The sequence below is a fragment of the Microtus oregoni genome, unplaced genomic scaffold (genome assembly GCF_018167655.1).
Source record: "Microtus oregoni isolate MIOR12 unplaced genomic scaffold, Mior012 000035F_ref0000213, whole genome shotgun sequence".
Classification (NCBI taxonomy): Eukaryota; Metazoa; Chordata; class Mammalia; order Rodentia; family Cricetidae; genus Microtus; species Microtus oregoni.
In genome coordinates, this window is record NW_024543094.1 from 22877282 (window position 1) to 22904560 (window position 27279).

Here is a 27279-nt window from a genome sequence, read left to right on the forward strand (position 1 = left end):
GTTTGTGTGTTGTTATTTCGGGCATAAGCTAGCCGGGCAGGCGGCCGGGGGTGCTGAGAACGCAGCCCCGCCGCCCTTATTACTACACCTGTCCATCATTCTCTTGTTTCATTGTTAGAGGTTTGTGCAGAGACCTTGGGCAGAAATCTATGGTAAAGGAGGCTGCTCACCTCATGAAGTCAGGAAGCAGAGAAGAGATGGAACTGGGGAACCTGGGGCCAGCCAGATAAAGCCGCAGTGACATTCTCTGAGTGACTGGCTTTCTCCTTTGAGGACCCAGCTAAGGTGTTCTATCACCTCCCAGTGATGCCACCAAATTAAAAATCCATCACAGATGAAATCACTGATTAGGTCAGAGTCTTCAGGATCTAGTTGTGGCCACACCAACAGCTGGCTCTTAGTATGAGAGCTTTGCTGAGGGGGCAACCTCATCTAAAAGTGTAACAGAGTGACGTCACTCCTTCATTCATTCTTAGACATTACCCTAAAGCAGGATGAAGAAAGAGGTTCATTTGGGAAATGAGCTTTAGGGGGATCCAAGCTTTTGCATTCTGGTACTAGTTCCTACTTCAAGGAAAGAAGGACACTTGAAAAGGAGTTTTTAAAACAAGAAAGGCTGAGTTTGACACTTGGTTCTGTCACAAGCCTCGTCTACCTGCTGTTCAGTTTCTCCTGTGACTGTTTTGCCCCTGCAAGCAGAGGTGGATGCCAACATCTCTGAGCCACGCCTTCATGGGAGATGAGGCCTGTGAATGCAGACCCCATGGAGTCTACAGCACAGGTGGAGGTCAAGGAAAGTGGCTTCTATGCTGTGAGTGCAACCGGAACGGAACCTGTCACACACTAATCTGTTTAGGTATCAGCAAAGGAAAAACTTGCAGAGGTCGGTGCCTCCTGCTCTGAACTTCCTTAGTGAAAGTAACTCACGGTCCTACTGTTCTTCGACTCTCTCTATCTGAACTGCAGTGAAACCGAAGTCACCCTGGAAAACCTGTTCACCTGATGGGTGGGCTTCAAGGAGCCGTTTTCACTATTTGCCATCATATCTTTTCCAATCATATTTCTCTATAAAATTGATTTTCCTCTGTGGCTACCAGTTTTCTTGTTGCCCCATCTTGTTAACTAAACTTAGAAAAAAAGAAATAAAGCAGAAAGCTGAAAAAAAAGTTTCAAGACTTTTAAGTATTATCAAACAAAACTTTTACTGACAAAATTTACATTCCTCTGGAGCTATCTAGCTTTTGGTACCAAAATAAATTTGCTAGTTGCAAGACACATGCTATTAAAAGATCACCACTCAGGCAGTTTTTATCAAGCACACATAATAAGAACAGATTTAAAGTGCTCATCATCACACATAAACAGTCTGAAACACACATTTCATCTTAGCTTACAGGCCCCAAAACTGAAGGAGGGAAGGAAAACAGTCCTCCTTGAGTATGAGAACAAGTATGGCACCTCCACGCCACGTTCCTTACTCCCACCCCTGTGTTCTTTAAATGACGGGAAACGTTCCCTCTCAACTTAAACCTAAAAGGTGAAGAGAATATGCCCACTCCATATTACCTCGACTAGTTTTGTGGATTTTATTCCCTCTAGGGAAAATCACCTTTCCTAGTTTATTGTATGTCCCTCAGAAATACTCCTCAGGCTCACAAACACAGTCATATACTTCCCAGTCCTAGGAAGACATCCCTTGGTGGACAAACAAAAGCCTGGCAAGTAGCAAACCCTCGGATTCACCCAGGTCTCCCTCTGAAGTGAGGCATCACTTTGCCATTGACAAGTTAGGAAAGGTACTTAGACGTGAAGAGAGCTATAAAAACAAGAAGCACCTGGAAAGACCTAATCTCCTTCAACCACATACTGAGAATGCGTTTTAATGTTCAAAGTATTTAGCAACTCCCTGAAAAAAACAAAAAGTGCTACACACTTTGGTCCACTTCAGACCTCAGAACGGAATTATTCTGAAGACATCAGGTGACCTGCCAAAGACTCCTCTGCATGAGATGGTTCGTTTATGTAATCAACGAGAGCATACCACATATAAAGCTACATAATCAGGAAATCAGGACTCTCACCTTCAGAGATGCCAGGCTCATAAAGCAAAAGCATGTGTGGGCATTCGTGAGTGTGTGTACACACATATTACTCCCAAAATATGTGTAGTATTCACAGTAATGAATAGTACATACATGTAAGAAGCCTGGTGCCTGGTAAACCCTTACATATGACAGCAATTATTACAACCATCATGAAGACTGCTACCAAGAAAAGGAAAGGTCCTGAAGAAATAGTAGAAGGACCCTACAGCAGAAGGGTAGCAAGGGATCTGGGAAAGCACAGTTAAAGCTGAAAATGGAAGAATACCTGAATATTCCACAGGCAAGGATGGAAATAAAGAACACTCAGCAGAGACTCAGCTAACATGAAGGTCTGTGGTGGAAATTAGGTGTCTGTCATGGGATATCTCATAGCCCTGCCATTCTAGGTCCAGCCTCAGTGGCTCTGCATAAATGCTTTGTCATGCCAGGGCCCTTTTGTCCTGAGGATCATGAGGAACTGATACATTCAAGAAAGAACTAGCGATAATAGAGAAACCCCCTTCCATGCAGCTCAGCCCCCACCACAGAGCCAAATCTTTAATTAAACCTTCTAAAGAATATCAAAATCTAGTAAACCAAAGTCAGTTTCCATTCTTCAGAAGAAACATGTGAAATATATCTACATGGAAGGCAATTTGAATCCCACCCCTTCCTTTGTGTGGCTTTGCCACCATGCCCAAAGGCCTGACGCCGGTAATTCTGTTATGGAAATTCAGAAGAAAGTGCAGGTCCTATGTCTGCAAAACACTGGAAATGATGCTTTCTACCTCCTGTTTATTTAGCATCCTGGGTTTCATAGTAAGCTAAGCACGATATTTTTCTGAAGAAAAACAGAAACGTTGCCCCCGCGAAGATAACGATTGCCCTGCTGACTGCTTGTCTGAAATTATGAGTAAGTTCTCTGCTATTGGCTGTAAAGATCACACACAACTGACAAAAAGCACAGCCTTAAATGGTCCTGTACATGCCTCTTTCTCTACCCTATTAAGATGCTCGTTGTTTCTTTGATTTATCTGATAATAAATTTTTGATGACTGGTAAGTCTCATAAAATTGCTCTGATGCTGACTGCATTGATTAATAAGTCTGACAAATCGAAAGTGTCAGGAATTCATGTGTAAGAATAAGTTACTGCCAAACATATATTAGATATTCCATAAAGTACAGAATAAAAGGTTGATCTGGTAATTTTATCTTGTATTCATTTTCCTGTAACAATTTATATTTGGGGTCATCATTGTCTTCCTTTGCTAAAAAAAAGAAATCAATAAAGGAAAACTGATTGGGTGTTAAAATCAAGAATTAAACTATGTTTAAAAAATAACGAATTAGTATAACAATAAACCATGTTCTCTAGAATAATAAAGAACTCAGAAATAGTTGCTGGAATGACCCTAAAAGAAGATGTATTCAGAAACTACCTCATTAAAGATGCAGAAATTTGGTGAGATCATTCATCAAAGCAGAACTGAGATAGAAGCCACGCTGGTGTGTGTGTGTGCATGCGTGTGTGTGTGTGTGTGCGCATGCGTGTGAGTGTGTGTGTGTGTGTAAGTGTACACGTGTGGAGGAGCTGTGTGTGTACTTATGCATATGAGCATGTGAAGGCCAGCGGTCAACCATGGTTACTGTTTCTCAGGTCTTGTCTGCCTTGTTTTTGAGGAATAGGTTCTCGCTGCCCTGGGACTTTCCAGGTGTGCTAGGCTGGCTATCTAGCACGCTCCATGTATCTCTCTATTACAAAGCAAGGCAAGGCACCTCACCCAACTTTTTGTTTTGTTTCTTTTTGTCAGAGAGCCCTTGCTGTCCTAGAACTTGCTTTGTAGACCAGGCTAACCTCAAACACACAGAGATCCAGCTGCCTCTGCCTCCCAAGTGCTGGAATTAAAGGAATGTGCCACCATGTTCTTTTTAACGTGGGTTCTGGGGCTTGAACGCAGGTCATCAAGCAAGCACTTTAGAGACTGAACTATTTCTCCAGCCCTTCCTTGAAACTTCCTTTAAGACCAACATAGGCTATAATTATTCTCTTTAGAATTCATGTGTTGTTTCTTTACTTAAATAGTAAGCCTATCATTGAATAAATAAATAGATAGATAGATAGATAGATAAATAAATAAATAGATAAATAAATAAGAAAGAAAGAATCACTACCCAGAGCCTTTCCTCCTTTCTCTGCCTTCAGAGTTTCACAGTAGAGTCACCGTGTCTTTATGGTCTCATGTTGCATAGTATGAAAACAAGTCCTTTATCTTTGATGGCTGTTCTGGGAAAGTAAAACAATTTAGCATCAAGAGGAAAGAACTCTAAAGTGCTTGCCATCTTGGCCATTCACTCAGGGATCTCATGAGTCAAAGTGGGAACAATGATTTTAAAAAGTATGCCAGCTCCAGTTATGAGTGCTGGACTCCAGGCTGGGACAGACTGCGCCTGCGCACTTACAGGAAAAACCCCAACAGGTGTCACATAGGGCTGAAAACGTCCCCTGAAACAGTACATGTCTACTGGGAGCATTCAAGTGACACAAAAGCCTGCTAAACGGCATCTCTCTTTGTGACACTGGTATGGTCAACTTGGTCTTATTTAGAAACCCCCAGGATTGTTGGGGGATGCCTGTGGGTGTATCTGTTACAGCACTTCTACAGCAGACTAAGGGTGAGGACACACCCTACACGTAGGTGGTGCCAATCTCCCAGGCTGGGGACCCGGACACAGTGTAAAGGAACAATGGAGACAGCCAGCCCAAGAGCACGGTAACCGTTTCTGCTCCTTGGCTATCATCTGTGCACTGCTCTGTTCTGCCACTGTCCCTCTAGCTAGATAGACTGGCATCCCGGAAACCAAATCTTAGGCAAAACAAACGTTTCCTCTTATGTTGTCTATCAGATGCTTGGTCACTGGGACAAGAAAAGAAACTAACAAGTTCCTTATATGGGAAATGAAATGGTGTCCAGTGGGCAACAATCTATGAAATGTTCCCTCTTGAACCCTCTAGCTAAAGACTGGCATTCTCTTAGCTTTCTATCATTCGCAAGGTACCTTCAAATTCAGACCAGCTTGGATTTTGACAAGATTTAGCCTTAAAACCATTCGCCTGCATCAAAACCTTGTGGGAGCCGGCCTGTGGCAAACATGGTGAAAACCGTGTTTTGGGGGATCATGCTACTCCAGATGCCAAGCAGGGACACAGTACCTGGATGGCAATCTTGAGGGGGCATGGATGGGGAAGTGCTTTGCAGGGACATGTTACTCCAGATGCCAATCTTGAGGGGGTACAGGTGGGAACACAAGACCTCAGAGGAGACGGCAGGATGATTCTACGGCACTTGGGTAACAATATTATGGAGTAGGGGTGACGTTCTCTTCCATCAGCCCTACTATTTGATGAAGATCTAGTAAATCCTACCCTAAATTCAGAATGTGACCATGTTTGAACACAGTATTGTTATAGGAGAAATCAAGTAAACTAAGACCATTAGGATGAGTCTAAACCCAGCGGGACTGGTGTTCTTGTTTGTTAAAAACATGTAAATTTGGTCACAGAACAGAAGGGCATAGAAAGAAAAATAGGTGAAGAGGAGCAGGGAAAGAGAGCCATCCATCTACCAGGGCAAGAAGAAGGATCCACCCACATAGCAGGAAAAGAGGAACCCACATACCTGGGTGACTGACAGGCTTGAAGAGGCACTGCCACATGGTCCTCAGAAGGAACCAACCCCCCTGACAGCTGGCCTGGGATTACTGGCTTGCATTATGGTATGGTAAGTCAAATGCCAGTGTCAATGCCAGTAAACCAATTCCAATAGTTAAGGTAAAATTACCAGAGCAGAAACCCCCATAAAAAGACAAAATAATATTTTTTAAAAGTCAGAGTAGTCATTTATTTAGCATATCATGAAAAACTCATATTTGGCATCTGATTCAACCACTAACCAACCACTATCTAACTGGGCAGAGACTGAGTATAGGCTTACATATTTAATATTTTAAAGATAATAGAATTATTACATTACTAATATGGGCTTCACATATTACTATTATGAAGCTAGCTAAAAATAACTATACTAGTGAGCAACTATTTTCTTTACCATAAACATTTTCATACCATAAATCTTAAAATCACACATGAAACAATATACAAACTCAACATAATAAAACATAAAAATTATCTCCCTGATGCTTGATGAGTAAGTTGGAACCCTGACAAACGTCTGTGAATATAACTTATGTTTAAGTTTTTATCTGATAAAGTTGGTTGAAACACTTTTCATAACATAACTCACTCTGATCCCATATGCCTGACAACAAGGAAAAACACTTAACTGCCAAAAATAATAGTAATAAATAAATAACACCTTCAACAATGCCCAACTAGAATAAGAGCTTGGGGTTCAGTGAAAAGCTAGCATGCAATAAAATAAGATACAACTGTGTAGAGAATAGAAACCAGAGGCAGTTTAGTTTGATCATATAAAAGTGCCACTTTTTAATTTATCTCTCAAATAAAAAAAGTAAATTCAAGCAATATTTCACTGTAGTTGGATAGAAAGCATTGAGCTCTGAGTGCTCCAATTGGGGAATCTGAGAAAGATTATCAATACGGAGGGCTATCTTTGTCACTGAAGATGTCAATATTGGACAGGTCAAAGTGATTATATCAAGTGACTACTATCTAATCATGGAACTCAAAACAGTTCCTCTTGAATAGGAAATCACCTGACATATTTCCTTTGGGGAATGTGGATAGAGTAGTTGGTGTTTATTTTCTTCCTGTCAAGTGTGAGAAATTATACATATTATACTAGTCTTAAAATGACATCATAGTGTGGCATGCCACACATCACAGGCTATACAGAAGCTCAGTGAAAGTCTGAATATCAAAAATCAAGAGAGGGAGTGAAGGGGGGAGAGAAGACAGGAAGGAAAGGGATACTGAAGCAAAAGGAGAGGAAGAAGGAGAAAGAGAAGGAGGAAGAAGCAGGGAGAGAAGGAAGGAGGAGGATGAAAAGGAAAGAGAAAGAGGAACAGGAGGGAGAAAAGGAAGAAGAGAGGGGAAGAGGAAAGGAAAGAAAGGAGAGGAAGAGGAGGAGGAACAGGGTGGGAAAAGAGGAATGGAATGGGAGACAAGAAAAAGGAGGGAGAAGAAGGAGAACGGGGAAAAGAAAGAGGTGAAAGAGGAAGAGGCTATTCCATACCTTAAAATGATCAATTGATGGATTCTGTGGGCAAAGTTCAGAATAAACATCTCCTCCACAGACAGAGCAGGTTTGCCCCCACTTTTATCCTCTAGAGGTAAATCAGGAATTTCTAATGACAACTGCAGGAGTCACTGAGAAAAGTACAAAGCACAGGGCTTCACCTCCTGTCAACCTTGGTACCACCAGGTCCCTGCAGAATCTCAGGAAATCGACATCCTCAAGGCATGACCACACTAGAGGGAGGACCTGAGGAAAACCACGACAGTCATTGTGGACATCAGAAGGGACCATTTCCAAAGTCTGGATTTCTACCTAAGCATGTCGAGAGGGAACCATTCCAAAATAGGATATTATCAAGTGTCATTTTGTATAGACGCCACCTGGAACACCAGCAAGATTCTAAAGGCTGGATTTCAAGCCTTCGCAGGTTGAACTTCACAGGTGTGGCGGGTGAAGACTATCAAGTGTAACTCGCAGAGTATCAGGGCACGGGAAATGTCAAATGGAAAGCACCTTTCTTAATAAAAATTGAATCATTTAACACAAGAGTAGAGAAAACAAATCTTCATAAACACGTTTAAAAGAATAAAGGAAAAAAACTGTTTATAGAATAAATTATGAATATGTCCAATTAAAAATATTAGTTATGTGTGAAATTTAATAATTCTAAGACACAAAATAGAAAGGAAAAAAATCCTTCAATGCAAAACTTAAGTGATTCTCCAAAAAAAATGGAAGACAGAAAAATATTCCACATTCTTCCTCCAACAGTCTATGTATCTCCTGTTACCCTCAAAGGGAAGCACGACTTTACTAGGACAATTACAACTATGACCAGACAGAGAAAGAGTTGGGCAACTAAATCAAATGTTGACAGTCACTATTACATAAACATTTTTAAATTCTGTGCTCACAGTCCATGTGCTATATGGGGAAAAATGAAAGCTATGGGATTTTATGATTTAATGCCATCACCTTAACAAAACTAGCCTAGCCAAGCTCTAAGAGAGTTACATTTATTTAGAGAGAAATAGGGAGAAATAGGATCGTCACTCAAGCAAATAGCTTCAAACAATTTTTAAAAAAGATCTCTCTCTCTCTCTCTCTCTCTCTCTCTCTCTCTCTCTCTCTCTCTCCAGTGCATGGGTGTTTGATTTTGTGAGTTCATGTGCTCGTATGTCCAGGAGCCTGCAAAGACCAAAAGAGACCATATGATCCCATGGACCTTGAGTTACAGGCTTTTGGTTGACACTCTATAAATTCTGGGAACTGAACCCAGGTACCCCGAGAGAGGGCTCTCAATTGCTGAGTCATCACTCCAGCTCTGCAAGTAATCTTGGAAATGTCCTTGGAAGTTTTACAACATGGCGGCTATTAAAACTCAAGAAAGATAGTAATGGTGATGATTTCATGCTTTTATGCTTGCAAATGATTGACTCTTTGTTCTTGGAACCAACCCTCACAATTACCAATGTCATCATGATCCTTAATTCTCTGAGGTCTTATTATATTTCTTTTGTTTTCCTCTCTGGCAGAGATAAACTATTCTACTTTATTCATTTATGAGAGACACACAGTGGTACAATGTACCAAGATGCGGACACTAAGTGGGAATCTAAAAACTGGTGGCTATCTTGGAAGCTGGCTACTGAACGTTCAGAGCGGATGGGCAGCTGAGGTTTGCCTGTATAGCTGTTACCTCTCCATTACTGTGACACAATGTCTGAAAATCAACTTCAAGGAAGAAAAGATTTATTTTGGTTCACAGTTTCAAGGGGGTAAGTCCACACACCCTGCTTGGCCCCATCACTGTGGGTCCATGGCACAGCAGAACATCACAGTGGGCACAGCATGGCAGACCAGAGCTGCTCACCCATGGGAAGTGGACATGAGCCTTCTTATAACGTACCCAAATCCATACTGAACACTGAGTTCTGAGTCACCGAAGAGGATTGAATTTGTACCTGTATGTTTTTGACTACAAGTCAACCCCAAACACACCTAAGGACTGTATCACTTGTTAGTGAAGGGGTGTGGTTGGTGCTTGCAGAAGGCACACCCTTTGAAAGAAGAGGTGGAGGTGCAGTCTCAGGCTCAGTGCAGTTTAAGGGAATGGGTCTCTGCAGGAGGTCAGCAAGGTTTGAAAATGTCTCAAAGGTCAACATGTATGGAAGGCTGCCTCTGCAGCCTCGGGCAGAGTCAGTTGTGACTTGTCTAAGGTTGGCTTCCCCACTCCACCTAAGTGTCCTGGTAGTTTTGTTGCTGTGCCTGTACAAAGTAAAGAGATGTGACACAACCCTACCCAAAATTTAATACTTTCAATGGCTTTCTCTTTTTCCTTTAATACTTTGTAGCAACCCTTGACATTTTGTTTGTTTGGTTTTTGAGACATGGTTTCATTGTATAATCCTGGTTGTCCTGAATCTGGCTCTATAGACCAGGCTGACCCTGATATCACAGAGATCTACCTGTCTCTGCCCCCGGAATGCTGGGATGAAGGTGTGCGCCACCACTGGCTGGCTGTACTGATCCTTGTTAAAGACATGTGCAGACAAAATGGACCAGAGGTGCCAAAAGCTTGAACTTCATCGTATATTGTGGGGGAAATAGAATGATACATTTATTAAATTTAAACAGGAAGCCAGCTATACATATGTAGCAGGTATAAAGGAAATTATAAATGACTGGGAGTAGAATATAGTCAACTTTTAAGATTAAAAGCAATCTCTATATCAAAGCTTTAAGGAAAGCTTTGGTCTTTCCTGTTTATTTCTACTGTACAGAGGTATTGTTTGCATGTGGCTTAATTTATTTCCAGACACAATAATTACACCAAAAAGATCTACAGTGTACTGTATACTGTTTACCAGTATGTAAAATTCACAGAGAGAATCAAAAGGTCCTGATGGTTCAACCCTCTCCTTAGTCTTTCTGAAGATATTCATAAAACCATCTGCTAGCTTTGTGTATCCATCTACAATTCCCTAGAAAAAACTAAAAGGCTTTCAGAGTTTTCATTAGATATGATTCCCTGCTTCACATGGCTGTCTTAGAGTGAGAGAGCCCACATTCTGGGTTCCAGATGCACTGGTAAGGGTACAGAGACTGGGTACCAGATGCCCTGGTAAGGGCCCACAGACTGGGTTCCAGATGCACTGGTAAGGGTACAGAGACTGGGTACCAGATGCACTGGTAAGGGCCCACAGACTGGGTTCCAGATGCACTGGTAAGGGCCCACATTCTGGGTTCCAGATGCACTGGTAAGGGTACAGAGACTGGGTACCAGATGCACTGGTAAGGGTCCACAGACTGGGTTCCAGATGCACTGGTAAGGGCCCACATTCTGGGTTCCGGATGCACTGGTAAGGGTACAGAGACTGGGTACCAGATGCACTGGTAAGGGCCCACATTCTGGGTTCCAGATGCACTGGTAAGGGTACAGAGACTGGATACCAGATGCACTGGTAAGGGCCCACATTCTGGGTTCCAGATACACTGGCAAAGGTACAGACTGGTTTCCAGATGCACTGGTAAGGGCCCACAGACTGGGTTCCAGATACACTGGCAAAGGTACAGACTGGTTTCCAGATGCATAGGTAAGGGCCCACAGACTGGGTACCAGACACACTGGTAAGGGAGCACAAACTGGGTTCCAGATGCATAGCCTGGGTCCCAGATGCACTGGTGACTTAAAGAACTTCTAGGCTCTGACTCAGCAGCTATTAGACGATGTGTTAGTTGATTAATAAAGCCCATTTATGTCCATTATACCCTGGGACAGGTTTGCCCACAGTGCAGAAGGAAAGGTAAGTTTGTTTTAATTCTACATGCAGATAAAATAACTAGTCCTCATAAATCAAGCAAGTCGGCTGGTTTTGCCGGATTCCCCAGCGAAGAGAAATAAATGCTTGGTGGTTTTTCGTAATTGCCCACCTGCCCTCGAGCACTGTTCCCACTAACCCACGTGAAAGGAGAATCCCCCAAGGGGGCGTATTTCCCCGGGGAGAAAAGCAAGCCACAGGGTAGAAGAACGAGGGAGAAGCATCTTTTGTGTCAAGTCAGGCTGGGAATGAGAATGTGGGCTTGCCACACTGCAAATTGCACCCTTCATGGGGACGCCCGTGTTCCAAAGGCCTCTTTCAACTAACACGTCTTCAGCCCAGCATTTGTCAAATGTCTCCTTTTGTTAACTTGTTGACAAGAGTGAACTTGTCAGCTTTTAAAATGGCTGCGGTCGCTGTGTGCACGCCTAAATGGAAATGTGGGAAGTGCGAGCTACTCCCTTTCACAGTAGATCTTGTCAAGCACTCAGACTTCAGCCGGGCTGCTCCTTCAGCAGGAAAAAAAAAATCTACCTCTGGAAAGGTAACAAGCAGTGATGGGTCCATCAAATTTCTACAGACATCAAAGAAGTCAAATAGAAATAAGTAGGTGAATAGGTATCATCCCCAAAAGAGTTCAAAGGTGATGTGTGCTTTAGCAACGGAATGAAAACGCTACTGTGTTTAAATGTGTTCCCGAACTCCAGACTCAGCCACTCAGTTTACATTACCAGGGGCACAAGACATAACGGGTAACACAATCACAACAGCCAGTATCTTCCCCTTGAAGCAAGAAGACAGGTGGACACAGAGCAGTCTCCACCTGAGAAATGGCTACGACCAATGAACACCCAGAGTGTATGTATTCTTCAGAGCATCTCTGAAGAGCCATATGGCGGGGCTGGTGAGATGGCACATAGGATGGATCACTGGGTAGAGGGGCCTGTACACATGTCTGATAACTGGAATTAAACTCCTGGGGACTACAATAGGAAAGGACCCATTCCTTACAATTGTCCTCTGACCGCTACATGTATGTCATAAATACACACACACAATGAAAAACAAATCAACATCCTAGCTGCCAACACCTATTGCTCTTCTTACTGCTTCACTAAGCTCCTCTTTGAATAAGTGAAATCATCTCCAAAAACCTAGGGTTTCATTTCTGCCCAATCACCAATTCGCTGTCCATTTTGAGTATCCACGTTTTTCCCTGTAGCCCATCAGAGCCTGTAAACCAGATGAGCCAGCCTTGTGCTTGTCACATCCCTACATCCAGGACATCTTGGGGATGTGCTTAAAGGTGTCAAAGGCACTGGGGAAAATTTTTCAATCACCTGCATGAAAAGAAAACTTTCTGGAATGTTCCCTAATTCTTTCCTGCTTCTACCTAGGTAAAGGATGAATTGGATAAGGGGAAGTGGGGGAGGAATTTATCCTCAAATTTCAAAATTTCAAATGCCGAAATCAAACTGTTTTCATAGGTGTACATGTATCTTTAATATGTGGCCATATAGTAATATAAGTACATTATATTATGCACATTAGATTATGTGTATGCACATTAAGTGTTTTTAAATAGAGGAGATATGATATATCAGATAAAGTAAAAGATATAAAGAAACAAAGAAGTAATTATTAGAAATTATAAGGATGGCTGGGGAGCAATGATAGTTGGCAAAGTGCTTTCTGGTTAGCATGAGGCTGGGTAGATTCCCAGCACTCATACAGAAGAACCACTTAGGCTTTAATCTCAGAGCTGGGGAAGCAGAGAGAGTGATGCCCTGGGACTCGGTGGCCAGGCGGCATGTCCATCTTGACAAGCTCCAGGCCAGTGACAGACCATGTCTCAGTGGACAGCATTCCTAAAGAATGATGCCCAGAATTGGCCTCTAGTCTGCATGCACATGTGCACATATTCACATACGTGCATGCATACACATGACCACATACCCCTACCCACCCCCACACAAAAGAAACTATAAAACTTCAGGTTCTTTGAGAACCTAAGACTTAGGCACTGGACATGGAAGTTGCCTTCACAAGAGTAACGAGAGCCATGAATAAAGAGCCACGTGGTCTCCTGTCAAACTTGAAAAGGTGGTTTTAGATTTTTTAATTTTTAGAATTAGAGTACTATTGTTTCTGATAGAAGGACACTATGCAATGTTGCTTTGGCGGTAATGGAATGGAGGTGGGCGCTAATTACCTCGAGGGTGCGTCTCTCTGTCCATGTCCTTGCAGAGGCCCCCAGGCTGCAAACAGTCCTGCATGTTAACATGTGAGGACGAGTGATGTAGAACAGTGCTGGACATGCAAGCGCTTCATGACTATGACCTGGGAGTCTGTATCTTAACTGCATAATGATCCATATTTTAACCTAGCCTATCTTATAAATGATGCTAGTTATGATGACAGAATATGGTTTAAAAAGCTGAGAGAAAGAAAGCCATCAACATTCACTCCTGTCCCAAGGAGGTGGGAAGAGGTCACAGTGCACCCTGCCCTTCAGTGCTGAACAGAGTAGTGGATGGTACCCTAAAAAGGAGACATGGTCTTTGCACGCTTCCTTACACTTCTCAGCGTTGATTTAACTCTACCGAAGGTGATCCACTTTGCCACAGTTAATCTAACACACAAGATAGGTTTATATAATACACAGACTGCTTCGTTACAGCAACCCTCAAGGCGAGGATGCTAATAACGGAGGAGGTGAGAATATAAACATCAGGGCTGAGGAGACTGTTCAACAGGCAAGGTGCCTGCCAGGCAAGCACGTCAGATCCTCAGAACTCACACAAGACCGGACACAGACACCACAGCACTCACTAGTGCTCCCATGGTGACATGTGGGATAGAAAAGGAGAAATGCTAAGCTTGCAGGTAGGTTTGTCTGGCATACACAGCACTGAGATCCCATCTTTTTTTTTGTTTGTTTGTTTTGTTTTTGTTTTTTTCAAGACAGGGTTTCTCTGTGGCTTTGGAGCCTGTCCTGGAACTAGCTCTTGTAGACCAGGCTGGCCTCGAACTCACAGAGATCCACCTGCCTCTGCCTCCCGAGTGCTGGGATTAAAGGCGTGCGCCACCACCGCCCGGCTCTGAGATCCCATCTTAAACAAGGTGGAAAGCAAGGGCTGACATCCAAAGTCATCCTTGACACCCATGTGCACACTGTAGTACCTGTGCACTACCCCCGAACACACAGGTAAACACACATACATATACAGGTGTGAACATACACACACATGTATATGTTACTGATTAAAATCATCACGTATTCATCTTCAAATAACTAATGAACTAAGTAAACAAGATACCCCTTCTTCATCCAGAATCCTAACTAGGACTGAATCAATTGAATCCATTGATAAGATGTATAATGATGATTAATGGCCTAATAATGACTCCGAGGTACCATAAACCCCAAGAACTCACAAATTAATCTTTATAAATGAAATTCAACTTAGTAGTGCTTTCATACACAATGAATTCTAATCTCCCATAAATTATAAATTAATTTAGACTAAATCAAAAGTTGTTAATTGGAATAAAAAGCAATGCTTCCTCTACTTCTGAATTAATAGAGGCTGGTCTGGGCACTTTTCTGCATATTACCACATAAAAAAAGTTCCATAGCCTTGCATTTGATAACAAAAAATTATCAGCTGTGAGCCAGAAAAAAAAAAAAACCATGATGCCAATAATTACCAAGAAGCACAAAATAATCTGTTAAATTGCAATTATATTTTCACACATTTTCATTAACTAAACAACTTCTAAGGCTGAGTTATATTTGCATTTTTGAAAATCTGGAATCTATAATGACTGTACATACCTGTTCAGTCCATATACAATAATGAACTCTACATGTACATTATTCTGAGGGCTTGCCTCATGAATGTCTCAGCATTATCTAGAAGGTATGCTGTAGTTGTTTTACCTACAAGGAGGTGCTGCCATATTGTCAGCTTCTATGTAAATTCTGCCTTCCTGTGCCATTCTGCCACTGAGCTAAGTTCCCAAAGCTTCAGAGTATTTCCTTCTCTCCCCAGCATAGTCTTCTCTACAGCACCCCTGCTGGAAGACTGCAGAATGACAGCTGGCCATTTACAGAGACTGCCTCTGTCCTGTCACCGGATCCAGACCCACTGGCCCAGTACAGCCTTGATGTTTTCAGTTGGGAGTGGGGGTAAGGCTTTTTCTATTCTCAAAAAGAAACCAAGAGACTCTTGAGGGAGCACATCCTTTATTGATATTCTTGCTTTGCTCTAGCAGGCAGGATGCTAAACTGGAGCTGAAAATAGAAGCAGATAAAATACAACTGGATTTTTCTCAAGTCTCCCTGAAGATGGTTAAAACTACACTAGCCTTCTGCATTAGGAACCAGGGAAGCATAGAGATAAATGAACATCTTAGGGTGTAGGAGCTAGGGGGAGATCAAAATGACAGAAGGCAGCACTCGTAGGCGGGAGGTGGGAAGATACCCATGAACCCTGAAACACGAGGAAGAGAGAAGTGGGAATCATCAGTTATTGTGGGAGGGGCTTCCCATGGTCCCCCTTAACCGTAAGGGGGGACTTGAGATATGGTGTAGTCATGACCTAAAGCTCGCTGGTTCTTCTTTCTCTTCCCTCCTCATCTTCTGTCTGTCCTGTTTCCACTGGAGCTCATTATCCCACTAGAGTAAAACCTTCTGCACAATGGAATGGCTGGCCTGGTATTCTCTACAGATTTTATAAATAAAGGCTAAACAAGGTTTCTCACAACATGTAACTCTCCTATACAGAACAGTAAAGGGCACTCTGATCTTAACATGTCTGGTTAAGTTCCTGGAGTACAATGCATATTTAACCAATTTAATACCTTAAAAATTCTCTAAACAGAACTGGCAAAAATGCCCTTGAACATGTCAAGTAAAAATACTGTACATCTATCAAAGACAATTTACCACCTGGAGTTTTCAGTAAAACATTTAGCAAAGCTATGTGCTCACTACCAACACACAGAGAAAAAAATGCCAAGATGTTTTTTAAAAACACATTTAAATATTTAAAATATTAATTTAAAAATCAGTTTGAAGTTTAAGAAAAGCATAATTTACTTACTACTTGTAGGTCTCAGAACGGATATATTCAAAAACATGGGAAACACCAAGCTGGAACTGATCAGCAATTGGGGTGACCCAGGGGTTGTTCTCTGCTTTGAAGACCTGCTTCTGACCAGTTAGATCCAAATTGCCTGAAAAGATGGAGAGAAGGAAAGGGAAGCTGAAGGTTCTGTCATCCAACAGGGTAAGCATGAAGAAATCCTTAAGTACACTAAGTCATTTTTATTTTATTTTTTAAAGCTCTTAGCCCAAATCTTACTGGTACACATAAGCAGTGTTGATGATGATACCCTGATTCAAGAAACTGATACCAAATGGAGGGAGGGAGGAAAGAAGAAGGGAGGGAGGAAGGGAGGGAGGCAGGGAGGAAGGGAGAGAGGAAGGGAGAAAGGGAGGAAGGAAGGGAGGGAGGCAGGGAGGAAGGGAGAGAGGAAGGGAGAAAGGGAGGGAGGGAGGAAGGGAGGGAGGAAGGAAGGAAGGAAGGGAGGAAGGAAGGAAGGAAAGTACAGAGGGAGGAGAAGAGGGGAGGGGAAGAGAGGGGAAGAGAAGAAACAGAAAAGTTCATAAGCACCAACTTAAGAAGATGCTTTGTCCAGTACAGCATGCCATATTTTGCTAGGTTTTTCTATAGAGACTAAAAGTCTTATTCAAGACTGAAAGTGGGACTGGAGAGATGGCTCAGCAGTTAGGACAGTACACTGCTCTTGCACAGGGCCCAGGTTTGGTTCCCCACACCCACATAAAATGGCTCACAATCTCCTTTAACTCCAGTTCCAGGGCAATCCAGAACCTCTGCCTTCATAGCCATGGACAGATTCACCCATGGACATACTCACCCATGCATATAACTAAAATCAAAGTTATTCTCTAAAACAAAAGTTTGAAAGAAGAGATAACATTGAAACCTCCTGGTGACACTTGTGTGTATCGGCATTTCATTTGTATTTTATAAATAAAGCTTGCCTGAGGATCAGAAAAGTAAAACAGTCACACTGGCCAGCCTTATAGACCAGGCAGTGGTGACACACATCTTTAATCCCAGTAGACACACTAGCTTGCCATAGAAAGCAGGTGGTAGTATACACACCCTTAATCCCAGCACTAGAGAGGATTATAAAACAGGAGGAGACAGTTCTCATTCAGTGTCTCATTCTGAGATTCCTAAACGTAGGATCGCCAGTTTGGACTGAGGTAGAGGTAAGAGCCAGTGGCTGACTGTTTTGCTTCTCTGACCTTCAGGCTGAATCCCAATTTCTGTCTCTGGGTTTTTATTCATGGTGCTACACTAGTGTTAGTGGATCTAAGGCAAATCAGATCGCCAGAATGTTCTTCATCAAGCACAAAACCAAGTAAGGTGATAGGAGGGCATTCCATTGCTGTGTTACCCTGTATCTACCCCTCAAGAATGATGAGCACATGGAAAACCAGTCCTAAGTGAGTCTCATTAACACGGTGATGATGCAGGCTAACACTTGTATCGCTCTAATCAGTTTACAAATTACCTTAGGAAATTACTCCCTCGTTTAGTTTTCTAGCAATCTCCGAGCTCAGTTACTAACATCACTTTATAGGTGAAGAAATGGACATTTGGGGTGAATGAACTAATGTGCCCCAGATCAGAAAATGTCAGCACGGGAATCTGAATCTGGTTCCAAACCTTGTTTTCTTGCCATGGCCAAAACAATCTATGTGCGTGTCCATCTAGATCAATAATGTGTGTTAATGAAGCATTGAAGCCAGGAAGTTCCCTCCCACCTGTGGATCACCTACTCATGATCAATCGAATCTTCCTGCCCCAACTTTTGGACTCCTCAAAAATAGAAAAGGAACCATGAAGGTACTTCCTTCCACCTGTCAGTCAACAGAAGACAAGATCAAAGACAGAGTACTTCTACAGCAGGAATGGATATGGCTTCACCTGGAGAGTCCCCACAGCCTTTTCCTGAGAGGTCCAATTTCAGTCTTCTGTTCTGCAGCCAAGGGCTGTTTGAACAGAGACTCTCAGCAATTACCCTTCTCAAGACATGCCAAGTGACATGGCTGTCCTGTTTGGACGCGTTACTGGCATTTTCCCAGAACTGATGGTAAGGACAATAAAAATATATTCTTGAGATGCAAGTAGACCAACACAAATAATCTTCCCATTCCTCTGAGCTCTGGGAATGAAGGACTAAACGATAAAAAATTATTTTCTTTTGTGATATGTAGTGTATGCATGTGTGTGTGCGCGTGGTGTGTGTGTCTGTGTGTGCACGTGCGTAAGCACATGTGTGTAGTCTAGGAACAAATGTTGGGTGTCTTCCTCACCTGCCACCCTGCTTTTCTCAGAGTATCTCTCAATAAACCTGGAGGTTACTGAAATCGACTGGCCAGCAAGCCCCATGATCCTCCTGTCTTGCCCAGTGTCAGGATGATAAGAATGCACCATTGTGCCCATGCTTAGCTTTTCACACAGCGTTGGGAATTTGAGTTGAGATTCTCATGCCTACAGGGCATATACTTTACTGACTATGCCATCTCTCCAGCTCCAAAAATTTTTGCTACAAAGTGGTTAAATTTGTTTCTTCTTAAAACAACTTTGATGCTTTCCCCTTTGTTATAAAAACTGAAAAAAACAGAGAAAGAAAAATATTAATGAAAAAAGAGGCCATGATATTAAAGGATGAGGGGTGTGTCGGAGGATTTGGAAGTAGGAAAGGGAAGGGAGAAACATTATAATTGTGTTATAATCTCAAAAATAAAAAAATACATTTCTACAAGCCTACAATAACTTTTAGAGAAGACATATTACTAAATATTAGAGAAGTAATTAATCACATCTTTCCAAAGAAACTGATTTTGTTGATATAAAGTACAAAAACAAGCAGATACATTGCTCTCCAAGATTATCAATACTGTCAATTTCCTCAAGTTAATGATTAAACATTGGTCAGCTATTATATCACCCGGAAAATTAATGAGCTTGATTCTCCAAATCATTTCGTGTACTTTGGGAGAGGGAGTGCTGTTGTGGTTCCTAAGAGGGAGACTAATCTCTCATTTGCATTTTTCTGTAGCTCTGATTTCTTCTTATGATCTAGGTTTTCAATTCCTAAGTCATCTCTTCCATACCACTCTGTCACTAATGCTTGACCTTCAGAGTCCCCTTATCCTAAAGAGGATGATGATAGAAATATTAAAAGGTAAGTCCATATTTCTTATATGTTGTATCTTTCATGAACAATATACACTCTATACCCTGTCCTTAGGATGCACGACCACCTGAGCAAGGTCCCTTGTACTAGGTATTAGTCACTACAGGAACAATTCAATAAAAAGCTGAAGTGAACAAACCCCTCTAACACACCCACCTGGCATGTCACTGAAGCTGACATATTGTCATCTTCCTGCATCTAAGTTCTTCCGACCCACTTAGCCTTGTCAACAATGAATCAAAGAAAGATCACTGGGACAAGGTGTAAATACTACAGATTGATGGAATTAGGACACAAACTGACTTCTAAACAAAAGGGATTCCCCCAATCGGAGGGAATTCGGTGGGAACTCTCTTCCCTTTCTGACCCTAATGCTGGTTACCCTGCTGAGAAGTATAGCTGAATTTCACTTGGTACAGTTCTAATCTGCAGACCAAGCATCCAGGGCATTGCATCATTTGCCCACTACCATGAACTAAGGCTGTAGCAATGGCTTCCTCCGAGTGTGTGGTTTAGACAGAGACCACAGGAATATGAGGTTTTCATCACTTCACAAAGAGGAACAGGGACTTCCAAAGGCAAGCTGTGTTGAGGCACAAAGGATTTCTGGCTGTGCTATATTTCCAGGGCCTTGGGTCAGTGTAAGAGTGCACGGGTCATGGCAGAGACTGGGGAAGATGCCATGGACCAGCATCGGTTAATTCAAAGTTCAAATTTGATTGACACAGACAGTTAGGAAAGGGGGCTGGCTTCTTTTTCTGGACTATATCATGAGCTCCTTTCTGCTGCGTACTAAGGCTTGCCCCAATAACCTGAAAACACAAGGACAAGATGGCATGGTGGTTCATATCAATAATGCTAGGGGACGAAACTGAGACGGGGTGGTATGAGTTCTAGGCTAGCCTGGCCTATACAGACTCTGTCTCAAAAAAATAAGTATGATACAAACAAATTTTCAATGTAGCATCCTTGAACTTAAGATTTCACATTTCTACAGGAAAGAAGAATCTACGGTCTACTGCGGGCCAACTACCAAGATGTTAAAGTATGGGCATAGCCTCTGGTTAACTACCTGACAGTGTCTTACAAACCCTGCAGTCTTTAATGGCAAGCTTCTGAAAATAATGCACAAAGATCCTATGCTCCCTCGCTGCCACACTTGGAAGACAAACCTAAGGGAATAATGCCAGGAAAGGTCAGCCATACCTTTCTGCCTGAAGCCCTCAGCCCCCTGGAGATCTGTCAGTCCCTGGTGATGTCTCTATTTAGTGCTGTCAGTGGAGACGGGAGAGGCACAGAGGATTGCTAATGACTTCTGCTAACTGGAGCACAGAGGGGATGCTGACTGTAGGCTAGACATGCTCCCTTCAGGGAAAAGGAGTCATAACCCGATGTGTGAGAGTGAGAGGAAGCAGAGAGGACCATGGGATATTATTCATCAGCATCGCCATTTCCATCACTTTGAATCCATTCTGCTGTTCTGCTCTCTGTGCTGCGGGGTGGAGAGGGAGAGCCGAGTTACCCTATGCCTTTATCTTCTGCTGATTTTAGTATCAGTGCGGCTGAAGCAAATACACAGGGGCCCTCACAACCCAAGATGAACCGAGGGGGAGGCGTGTCTGAGAGGAGAGAATGGTTCAAGTTCACTGAAGAGAAAAACAAAACATCAGCTTCCTGTTTGATGAAAGGATGGTGAAGACCACATGGACGGTCCACAACAAACCTTGAAGGAGGAATCAATTACCTGGAACCAAGATGGAAATTACAGGTGATCCTAACAGAGCAGCATCTCCCCAGAATTATCACGGGAGCGGGCATGATGGGATGAGCATCTTTTGCTTTTCGACTTAACGTCACTGGTAGTTAACACAATCCCTACTTCTGTGCAGCTGCAATCCGTCCAGAGAGCGATCTGTCTCCCGGTTCTCTTATCTCACTCTGCACCGGCCTGGCATGCAGCAATTTCAGAAGAGGGCTAATATAATTAGAGTGAAGATGGACCATTATGGCGTGAGAAAAGATGACATCTGTCTCATATCGGCCTAGCAACAAGTTCCCATCGCCTCGGCGAAGCTCGTCTGTCAGCTGTCGGGGTGTGTTCCCTTTTAAGTAATAACAGGCAGGCAGCATCTCATCCTGCTGTCAGTCAGCCTGCAATCGCCCTCACACTGCACGCTTCAGTGCATCCAGCAAGGAGCCCTCCCCCAGGCCCCTTTATTAGAAGGCTGAGCAGTGCCCTGGTGGTGCTCTAACAAGGACCAGGCAGCAGGATTAAGCACTGTGACAAAGAGGATCTAATAGGCTCCAAAGTGGTGCATCTACAGACACGCTGGCTGGCTCGCAGACACAAACTCACTTTGCTCACTCCTCAGTCGGGAGGAGCGGGCCGCTGGGGGAGCCAGGCAGCACCTTGATTAGCGGTGACCCTCTGACCGATGCTGCTATGAAGATCATCTATCACTCAGAGGCTTATTCTGCAATTGCAAATTGGATTTTCCATTTTATTACCTGCAAAAGGACCACATATGCCTCTTTCTCAGCCCCTAGTACAGCCAGCTTGGCTGTGCGGTGGTAATTGTGTAAACTCTAAATCATGCAATACAATCATTCGCCTTGCTGGTTATAAACGTGATTGAATGCAATAGGCAACCAAGGCCCCATTAATAAGCTTGCTCATTTTCACTTATGGAAATTGGTTGTTTCCCGTAATCACACTGTGAAAATTCTTCCCGGGAACTCAAGATCCTGACGCGGGTGGCCAGGAGCACCGTTTATCACACTGCAAGCAGGGCAAGGCGGGAGAGCTGGGTAAATTTTTCACGTCATCAAAATGGCATTTCCTCCCTCCCCAATTTCACAATGATGCCACAGAGAGCACTTAAATTAATGTACTCCGAAAGTCAGGTTCTCCCTCACTCATAAAAATCTAAGACCATGGTCTAACAAGGCTAACCTAGAAAACCATGGCCGACTAGGGATTCCATCATTCAGATCCCAAGCTTGCTTAAGCCCAGGTAACTGATGCTCATGAAGGAGCACAGACAAGATCGCATGGTACCTGGAAAGTACCCCCTCCCCTGCTCGGCAGTCAATCCCCACAAGGAATCTAATGGCAAACAAGGACAACACAACATAAAAGGTGTGTTGATAGTTGTCCCATATAGAAACTATATATATATAATATATATACACACACACATATATATATGTATATATTATATATGTGTATATTTCATTCCAGTGTGCAACCCTGGCAATTATAGAAATGTGTGATTATAGCTGGCTGACTATGCAAAGTCCCTCTGTCTTCAGTTCTATTTTACTGAATGAAAAATAATAAAAGCTTATAAGATGATAGCCATTTTGCAACAGAAAATACTTGTAATAATAATCTCAGGGACTAGAATGCTCACTACAAGGTGATGAGACAAGAGTGATATTGTAAATGTGATTAGCAATTAAAATAGACATCTGTCTGAACTGGCTTGGAAAGAGGGCCATGTTTCATTTTTTAAAAGTATTGGTAGTCTTCTGATCATTTTTTAAACAAAAGGCAAAAGAAAAATAATCTCATGATATGCATATAATTAAATTTTACGTGTAAAATAAAAAGAAGAAAGGGGTATATCACAAGTATTAATGTTCATTTCCTCAAACAGGAAAAATTAAGGTGAGACAGAGATGTGAACCAGCAAAAAAAAGGGATAACATATTTTCCCTTTCAAGAACGTAATGTTGTAGTAAGTGTGGCTAATTTTCATAATTTAAAAAAGATTAAAGATGAAGAGATGAAAGGACCTTGGAAGCGTTTTTGTCAAAAATAAATTCAAAATCCGTAGTGCGTGGTAACTGCTGCAAAGAAGAGCCTCAGATCCGAGAGGGCATCTTCCCGTCACCGTGACCACCGCAGCGGCCCACCCAGTCTCTTACAGAGGGAGGTCTCTCAGGTTCTAAAAGGCTTCAGAATCTGGGTCTGAGGTTGCCCCTCTTTCTGTGCATCATCAGCGCAATCAAAGGAAGGCAGGATGTCTCCTGAGAGCTCTCAAATTTATTCTGCAGGGAATGCAAGGCCACACCATCATTCTGCCAACTGTCGGGTGAGCCTTTCTTGGGCAGGGGCAACCTGATTTGAAAATAGGTATTCTGTTTATTTCAGGCATGCAATCCATGGATGCTTTATCGTGCATGCTAAGATAAACAGTTATTCTTCCCTGCTAGTCCAGGGAAAGGCATAATTTAAATTTTAAAAGATTATAAAACAAAAAGGACCCCCCTCACCCCCCCTCCACCTTCCCTCCAAATGGATCCAACGAAAGCAGCTCCTGATGTATGTGAATACGGGAGCAAACAGGTCCAGAAGCTTTTCCCCATAGAGAAAATCACACTTTGCATCGTTTCCATCTCATGTTCTTCTTGACCATTTTAAAACTGTGGCCCAGAGTAATAGGGGACGGGGGTAGATCTTGTTCACTTGTAGATATGATCACCTTGCAACAAAACAGTGAGCATCCCCAACACACACCATCACAGCGGCTTCATTTTGCAAGTGGAAATGGCCACTAATAAATAATTCATGTTCTAAACCTGGCATTTGTTTAGGACCTCCCTATCACTCGTCTAAACATGGGAGGCAATACAATTTTTTCTTGCCAGATTCCTCTTGTATTGTTCACGTAATGTCAGATCTTATAGAAAAGAAGCTCCATGGTCCCAGATTCTGTTTAGGACACACCATTCACTGACTTAGCGACCAGGAGACTGGGCAAACCCTGTGCTCTGTGGAGCTTTGCTCTCCCTGTCCACCAAGTGAGAATAATCAATGGATGGGTGTCAAGGACGGCCCATGAACTGGTTCTATGGAATGGAAAGCATCATAGGATTATGAAACATGATTTCATTATGATTTTAAGTAAAATCTACCATGTGCATTTGACAAACATTTCCCTAGTTCTGTGAGTTCCCTTAAGGAACTGACATGTAAACTCAGAAAACTGCCATTCTTCTGAGGGTAGGGTCCTGCGCATAAAAGGTTGGTAATCAAGAATAGGGATAAGGTGGAGTGTGTCTGCAATCTCAACACCCAGGAGGAAGAGGGAAGAAGACCTTTCATGAGCCACCAAGGGAGTTCCAGGTTCACCTACATTAGATATCAAGAGCCTATCTCAAAATAAAGTGAGGATATAATGCAGTTTAGAAACAATGATTACAATGATTGTATTTTGTTTTTTTTTGAAGACTGAGAGACTGCTAGTCAAGAGTGGTTTGTTACATCTTATTGTGTGGTTTCCCCAAGAACACTGGTCATGGCTTGTCTTAATCACTATGACCCTCCATCCCATCAAATTCCCTTGCTCGTGGGGCTACTGAAGGCTTCCTTCCAACTTCTTGAGAAACCAGAAATACCAACCTTGAAGAAGTCTCTGGTAATGTGGAAACCCAGTGAGAAGTCATTTATTAAAGAAATATAAACTAATAACAAAATTAATATTTAATAATAAGTTGCTGCATTACCCCTTTTAATTGAATTGATACAGCTATCATCAACCCATCTTCACCACACCCATTTAAATGAAATAAAAAGAACTTTTTCTTTAATGACGAAAACTTTTACAGTTAGTTTAACATCAAGTTAGCATACTCCCTCAGGCATTTTCAGTAAACCCTCACTGGCAGGATTTAGTATTCAGGTCTGTCACTTAACTGCTTGCTGACATAAGTAAATAGAAACTATTTGTTTTTCTCCTCTTAGAATCTCTTCCAGCTTTTACTTCGCTACAACCACAGTACCAGTGGGAAACAACTTGAAGGAGGAAGGATGTGTTTTGGCTCATGGTTTCAGAGGATTCAATTGGTTATGGTGGGGAGAGACTTTAGAACATGACCATTCATGCCATGCCAGGAAAAGACTCAGACAGCAAGACAGGAATCAGACAGGGGCTCACCTGCAGTGGCCCACTATCTCCAGCCTGACTTCATCTTCAAGACGACCGAATCTTCCAAAATCGTACCACCAGCCCATGGGACACATTTAGTCTTTCAGACCCTATGTATTCTATCAGAATGGATTAAACCATGAAGAACGGAAATTCCAGGTGACCAGGGTTCTAGAAATGGAAATGTTCTCTACATTGCTGGTCAGAACAGCAATCTGTACCTGTTTTCTGAAAGGCTGTTAAAAAGTTCAGATGATTTGACTGAGGAATTTGCATGGTGGTGAACATATGAGCAAAACTATTCTGAGAGATTTAATATTGTAAGTTTTCGATTTAAGAATTGTTTGCATTCTCGATGGACAACTAGACACAGCTTATTGGCTAAGACTTGGTTAATAAATCATGAAACACTCATAGAAGGCATAATATGGAGTTACAGGATTTAAAATGTTTAAATAAAATTTAACGACGTGGGCTCATTGTCATGACATAATAGTAAAGGCTGAAAGTAGGCTACAAAACTCAGAAACAATCTTACTTTCTACAAGACCATGAATATAGACATAGTAGGAAGAGAGAACAGAATATACACATATGAAAGTATATGCATACAGATGGAGAAAAACAGAATTAAATGCATTTAGGAAACTGGTTATTTCTCGATGATGGGATCATGAATACTAAACATTTCTATGTTTTTTAGGTATTTGGGGAAGAATCAGTTACAAGTATTTTCTCACATTCTGCAGGGCACCTTTTCACTGTCTTCCCTTTCCTTCCTCTTTCTCTTTCCTCAGAGACTTGTCTTGTTCCTCAGGCCACTCTGGAACTCCTCAGTTCAAGTGATCCCCCTGCCTCAGCCCCTATACTGGAATTACAGCAGGCTTTGCTACTCTTAACGATACTGTCTGTCATTGGACATATATTCACCCCCCCCCCCCGAGTTCAACTTTTCTATTTCCTCTTTTGTTGCCTATGTCTTTGGAATCATATCCAAACCCCACCAAAGCTAATGTCATGAAGCTTTTGCTTTATATTTTCACCAGAGAGTTTTACTGTTAGTTGGAGAGTGTCCTGTCGAGTTTTATGTCACCTTGTCACAAGCTAAAGCCAGCGGAGAGAAGGGAACTTCAATTAAGAAAATGCCTCCACAGCATTGGGCTACACACAAGCCTGCCTGCAGGGAATTTTTCTTAATTAGTAACTCATGGGGGAAGACTCAGCCCAGGTGGATAGCACCATCCCTGAGCAGGTAGTTCTGGGTTCTATAAAAAAGCAGGCTGAGCGAGCCATGTTGAACAAGCCAGTAAGCAGAGCACCCCTTCACAGTCTCAACATCAGCTCCTGCCTTCAGATTCATGTCCTGCTTGAGTTCCTGTCCTGACTTCCTTCACTGATGAACTCTGATGTGGAAGAGTAAGCTGAATAAACCCTTTCTTCCCCCAGTTGCTGTAGTCATGGTGTTTCATTGCAGCAGTAGAAGCCACAGGGCTTCATTTCAATCTTTGATCCGTTTTGCTGTCTGCATGTGTTGTTAGGGAAGAGTCTGACTTACTGTCTTTTGAATGTGGACATACAATCTTCACAGCATCATATCTGGAAAGACTTGACTTTCCTCCATTGATGGTGAGATAGAATTTCAGTGCAGGTTTTTGCCGCTATTTTGTTTTGGTTTGGATTTTCCGAGATGTGGTTTCTCTATAGGTTTAGAGCATGTCCTGGAGCTCTCTCTGTAGACCAGACAAACCTAGAAACTCACAGAGATCCACCCGTCTCTGCCTCTTGAGTGCTGGGATTAAAGGTGTGCACCACCACTGTCTAGCTTTCAATGCAGTTTTGATTGGCATTTCAGTGATGAGTAAAGAGGCTGGATCCTGTTCATAGCTTTCAACAGTGTGATGGCTACACACTGCATGGAG

The 27279-nt window shown here is 42.5% G+C and overlaps 1 protein-coding gene across 2 annotated transcripts in view; it reads right to left on the minus strand.

Annotated features, from left to right (window-relative positions):
• Nucleotides 1-27279, minus strand: part of Rsu1 (Ras suppressor protein 1) — a 180688-nt gene that overhangs the window by 63196 nt on the left and 90213 nt on the right. For both annotated transcript variants that reach the window (XM_041630832.1, XM_041630833.1), the window contains exon 8: nucleotides 16232-16364. In XM_041630832.1, the coding sequence (XP_041486766.1) occupies nucleotides 16232-16364 (133 nt within the window). The remainder of the gene's footprint in view (nucleotides 1-16231; nucleotides 16365-27279) is intronic.